The 6,000-nt window shown below is 46.8% G+C and overlaps 1 protein-coding gene across 1 annotated transcript in view; it reads right to left on the reverse strand.

Annotated features, from left to right (window-relative positions):
- SUSD3 (sushi domain containing 3) overlaps nucleotides 1-5,268 on the reverse strand; it is an 82,611-nt gene extending 77,343 nt beyond the window's left edge. Inside the window, exon 1 of the mRNA XM_043976141.1 lies at nucleotides 4,992-5,268. Coding sequence (XP_043832076.1) covers nucleotides 4,992-5,085 — 94 coding nt within the window. The 5' untranslated portion in view covers nucleotides 5,086-5,268. The remainder of the gene's footprint in view (nucleotides 1-4,991) is intronic.
- Between the last annotated feature and the right edge of the window lie 732 nt (nucleotides 5,269-6,000).

A 6,000-nucleotide genomic window follows, 5' to 3' on the forward strand; every position in this document is an offset into this window, starting at 1 on the left:
ACCCTGGGCAAGTCACCCCAATTGCCTCACCAAAAAAAAAAAAAAAAAAAAGAACATTAAATATAAAAGAATAATGGCAGGCTAAATACTTGCTCCAACATCATTTCTATCTGAACTCTACCAAAAAAGATAAGACGGGGGCAGCTAGGTGGCACAGTGGATAAAGCACCTGCCCTGGATTCAGGAGGGTTCAAATATGGCCTCATACACCTGACACTAGCTGTGTGACCCTGGGCAAGTCACTTAACCCCCATTGCCCCACAAAAAAACCAAAACAAAACACCACAAACAAAAAAGATAAGACAAAAATAATAATAGCTAGTATTTATGTACCACTACAAGGATTAAAAAACACTTTGTACAATAATGGCTTACATTTCTATTTCATATATATAGACATATACACATACACATATATATCATATGTACATATTATACATATATATGTATATACATACATATAATATGTACATATTATACACACGTATCTATATTTATAGACAGTAAATTATAGAGTAGTAAATTCCTTTGATCCAGACAATACAACTGTGCACTAATTACTGGAGATATCATTACACCCATTTTACATATGAGGAAACTGAGGGGAGGTTAAGTGCCTCTCCCAAGGTCACATGATCCAACAATAAGTTTTAGGTGCAAGATTTAAGTCTAGATGTTTTCTGACTCCAAGTCCAGCATTCTTTCCACTATGTCATGTTGCATCTCAGAAAAGGGATAAGAAATGGAGTGATGGGCTAATGAAATCCATCCTCACTAATAGACAAATAGCATTAATGCACCAGGAGTGTCATCTTTGTATGACACACACATTGGACATTCTCCCCAAAGACTGAAGCCTTTAAGGGAGTACTGATGGGAACAAACAAACCACACTTGCAATTACACATCCTAAACTGGCCAGAGCCAAGAGTAGTGCAATCAGCAGGAGTAGGTAAGAAACAAACGCAAGCTGGAAGCATGAATTGCCTAGGACATTAGTCTCTTGACTTTCCTGATGCTGGTCGATCATTATTCCAAAGAGACTGGGGGACAGACAGATGCTAAACTGGTTTAATAACTTAAAAGAATACTTATAAGTGATGGAGAAAAGATGGTCAGTGACTACAGGGAGCTCTTTATCAATGTCCTTACTGCTCTGTAGATAACCTCAGCTTATATGGATCAGACATAGCCAATCAACGTAAAGGTCTCAGTATATGAGGCTGTAAATAAAACCTGGACTGACAAGTGAAGGAAAAAATGAGAAAAGCTTCTAGCTTCTATACAAACTATATATTTCTAATAACCATTGGATGGGATGATCTGAGATGAAATAGATTTCTATATACAGGTATTAAAAGGGTTCATACTATTTCCTTTACCACTACACTGAATGTAGGGCAAAGAATGGGATATGGTGGAGAAAAAATTGGGTTTGGTTTCAGAGGAACTCAGCTTTCCTTCCAGCTCCCTTACCTAAAATTTGTGTGACCTTTTTACAAGTCTCTTCCCCTCTGTGAGGCTCAATTTCCTCTTTTGTAAAATGAGTAGGCTGGTACAGATGATCTCTAAGGTCTCTTCCAGCTCTTAATATCATGATCCTGAACAAGGATGGTTATATTTTATTTTATGCTTTGATAGTACTATAAGCCTTTAACCAGGGTCAACTTCTAGCCATCTACAAAGCACAGACCTCTTTAATGCTTGTTTAGGTCAATATAAAGACCACTCCTCCATAAAATGAGAGAGCTGGACCAGACAGTTTTGAAAGGCCCTATCCTATACTAAATTCTATGATCCATTCAGTGGGGGAAAGGATCCACCAGATCTGGTCAACCACTGGGCAACCAGTCTCTCTTTTTTAAAAAAGTCATACTATTAAAAGTCATTATAATTAACAAACCTTTAGTGAGGCTTTATAGTATGTTCAGTCCTGGCTATGATAGGTGCTATGGGGAATACGAAACATACATAGACATAGTCTTCATCCTGAAAGGAGAAGAGCTGATGGCCTATTTTTGAAGAAAATACTAACATATGACCCCAATTAGTGTGTTCATTACATATAAGAGAATTTATAAGTGTTGGACTGTATGGCATAGTATAGGAGGGAAAGGAATCCCCAGGAGAGTGAATACAATTGATAATAGCTACCATTTACATAATTGCTAATTAAGACTATCATGTATGCACACACATATAACTATAAATTGTCTCCCCAGATAGAATGAAGGTTCTTTGAGGACAGGGACCTTTATTTTGGTTTGGTTTGGTTTTGTGGTTTTTTCCGGGGCAATGGGGGTTAAGTAACTTGCCCAGGATCACACAGCTAGTATGTGTCAAGTGTCTGAGGCTGGATTTGAATTCAGGTCCTCCTGAATCCAGGGCTGGTGCTTTATCCACTACACCACCTAGCTGCCCCAGGGACCTTTTTTGTTGTCTGTATCTCCTGACCTTCTATGGAGTCTGGCACATATAGGTGTTTAATAAATGCTAGTCAATTGATGGATAGAGCACTCTAAAGTTTGCCAAACACTCTCATGTTTTTTATCTCATTTGAACCTCACAACCTCGTGATAGAGGTACTGTAATTATTATATGCCCACTTTACAGAAAAGGAAATGACGGTGCAAAGAAGTAAGTGAATTTGGGGCAGCTAGGTGGCACAGTGGATAGAGCACCAGCCCTGGAGTCAGGAGTACCTGAGTTCAAATTCGGCCTCAGACACTTAACACTTACTAGCTGTATGACCCTGGGCAAGTCACTTAATCCCAATTGCCTCACTAAAAAAAAAAGAAAAGAAGAAAAAAAAAAGAAAAAGAAAAAAGAAGTAAGTGAATTTGTGCATGGTCACATAGTTACTAAGTGTCAGAGGTAGGATCTGAACCTTCCTGGCTCCCTGCCCAGCACTCTATCCACCATACCCATATAATTGTCATACCTGCAGAATGAGAAAATTCTATCACTTAGAGCCCAGGAGACATGAAACAATCAAAATCTCCAAATGTTTTCATCCCTTGTTTCAATCTTCTTTTCAAAGTGCTCGCATACCTACTACCCTGTCCAGTTTAATGGCAGGAACAATGTCCTGGCTTCATATTCTTTGAGACAAGTGGCACTCTTGTCAGGAGAGTATCATTTCTCTTCCTAGCAGAAGACTGGGAGTGAATATGCCATTTCTGTGAAGAGCTCTTTCCCTGAAACATTTTCTATGCGCTTTTCACAGGCACCACATTTAATTCAATGTTCCTAGAACTAGAAACCATCTTCAGTCCTTTCCAGTCATTCTAAGTTCTTTTGTGGGAAGAAGAATTCCTGCTTGCATGGATTACTTGGTAGACTTGGCTTGCAGGAACACATTCGGTTTTGTAGCTTTTAAAGTCACTGTCCTCTAGCAAATCCCATCAAGTGGACAGAATTTAATTGTATCGATGTAACTTGCCTCCATCCATTTAAGTGTCTCCAAAACAAATTTCTGAAAAGAGGCATTTGTTTCTCAGAAGCCTGCCACTAAACGCCAATGAAAACAGACAGGACAACATGAGTGACTGATTTCTGAATGTCACTGCTTCCTGAGCAAAGACCCAAATATCTTCTGCAGCTGTCACTGGTACTGTGCTAAGAGATGGGAGCTGAGGCATGGAATTTTAAGACTGGGAGGCAGATTACCATAATTTTTTAATATCAACACTTTTTAAAGAGACTCCCTACACCAAAGAAATCCATTTCAGACTTTCAGACCCCTCCAAAAAAGGTTCCACGTCTGGTGGAGGGAAGAGTACTAGACATGGAGTCAGAGAAAAGGGTAAATCTCTACCCCTTAATATCTGTGCCACCTTAGACAAAAGTCACCTTAACCTTTCTGGGCCTCAGTTTCTTCATCTGTAAAGTGTACTAGATGCACTCTAAGATCGTTTCCAGCCCTAAGCCTATGATTCTAAATTCATCACTCTAATCAGTTTGCCTTCTCTCTTTGTAAGGGAACGTAGGGATGCATTCACAGCTCTCAAAAATGATCATTTAGAAGGTTGCCTTGACCCCTTTCCAAGATAAATCACATCTATGTGATTCTTTTAAAGGTTCTGCCACCAAACCTTGTTTAAAAACAAAACCTGTCACCGTCCTGGAAGTAAACTTAAAGGTCATATCTAGAAATTCTCATCTGTGGCTAAATGTCTGCTCACGTTAAAACTCAATCTCTAACACTTGGGTTACTGCTAGCCAGCTTTCACAGGGGACGGGGGTTAAGTTCCTATTTCAAAACTGTCTCAGCATTTCCCCGCAGCTGAAAGGGTTACAGAGGCAAACACATCCGCGCCTTCTCCCGCCCACAGAGAGATCTGTGAGCCAGGACTGCTGAGGTGGGGGCCCTGGTTTGAAAAGCAAAGTTCAGCAAACCCCAAGGTCGGGTTAAAAGGGGAGTACTGAAGATCAAAGCGCTTCTCAGCTAGTCCTATAAAAGCCGTGGGTCTCTGCCCCAGCACTGCTTCAGAGACGACTCCAGTTATCTAGTCACTTTTCTGCAAGGCTCTGCTGGAAGCCCTACAATTTAAATGATCTGACCTGAAGGGAAGGTTCTTTCACTACCACCTTTGACATCACTTCCCCCGCTGTTCTCTGGGCTGTGGTACCAAACGCTGCGCTCCGAGGAAGGAGCTTTCCTTTCAGGGGAGTCATGAAGTCTCCCCGAAAGGCCGCGTCAGCCAGATCCAGGTGTTTCCTTCCCCTCTCCGCGCAGCCCAGCCCACAGCTCCCCCGGGCCGGCTGACACCTCCAGGGCACAGTACCCGGTGGCGTCCCAGTCCCTAAGGGGAGCAGGCGAAGCCCCGGGGGCTCCGGCAGCTGCCCCGGCTCGGGCGCCCGGGTACTTCCTCCTCCCTCCAGCACTTAGCCCAGGTCCCAGAAAAACAACCTGGGGGCAGTCAGTCCCCGCGGGACTCCAGCCCGGCCCCGCCTGGCCCCACCCCACCCCACCCCCAAGTCCGTCTCACCTGTGCGGTTCTTCGGGATGAGATCCTCGCTGTCGTCTGCCAGCACCGCTGTCCGGGACACATCGAGGCCCGACGCCGCCGTGGCTGCGGGCATCGCTCCGAGCCACTTTGCGCTGTCCCCGCCGCCTCCCCCGGGGGCACCAGGCTCCGGAAAGAACCGGGGAGATAGGGAGAGGAGGGAGCGGGGGAGAGGGGGAGAGGGGACGGGCCGAGAAAGGAGGAGAGAGGGAAGAGCCGGAGTGGGCGGCCTCGGGCGGCTGGCGGGCCGGTCCGGTGCGGTCCGGTGCCGGGCGGCGCGGCGCGGTGCCTGTCCCGCACGGCTCTCCTCCTTCCCTGCCTCCCTCGCGCGCGCCCAGCCCAGCCTGGCGAGGAGCCGCTCAGCCCCTTAATGGTGACAGCTCCATGCAGTCCCTCTGGGGCGCCGTGTCCCGAGAGCAGTGCCGCTGTCCCTGGGCAGTGGAACGTGGGCCGGCCGGGCGACAGGCTGGGGCTGAGCTGGGGCTGGGCTGGGGCTCGGGGTCGGGCTGGGGCTGGGGTGGCGGCGGCGCTGGGTTGGGAGAACTGGCGCCTAAGATCTACCCTGGGCTCTCGCAGCCGGAGCTGTGGGCTCGGTTTTCCTTCTCCGGCCGCCCCGCCCCGCCCTTTCTCTCCCCCCCCCGACCCCGCCCCTAGCCCAGCCCAGCCCAGCCCAAGCCTCCCTGCTGCAGCTTCTGGGGCCCTGGGGGGGCGGGCTGAGAAATGAGGAGCTGCCCCCCAGGGGGCGGGGCCGTCAGGGGAGGGGTCTTGCGCAGGTAAAGTGATTGTGCTCGAGGAAGGCCCTAATCTGTACCACTACTCTCGACTGCATAGGAGGAGGTAGAGGAGGGACTATTCCCCCTGTAAACCAGATTACTTTACAGGTCTAAACAGGTGCATGTAAAGGGGGCCGCATGAGCCTTACCCAGTCCTTGTCACAGGCACACAGACCCAGACCTCCAAAATAAGAGCTCACATTTCAACCAGGCTTTCA

Source organism: Dromiciops gliroides, chromosome 1 (assembly GCF_019393635.1).
Source record: "Dromiciops gliroides isolate mDroGli1 chromosome 1, mDroGli1.pri, whole genome shotgun sequence".
NCBI lineage: Eukaryota > Metazoa > Chordata > Mammalia > Microbiotheria > Microbiotheriidae > Dromiciops > Dromiciops gliroides.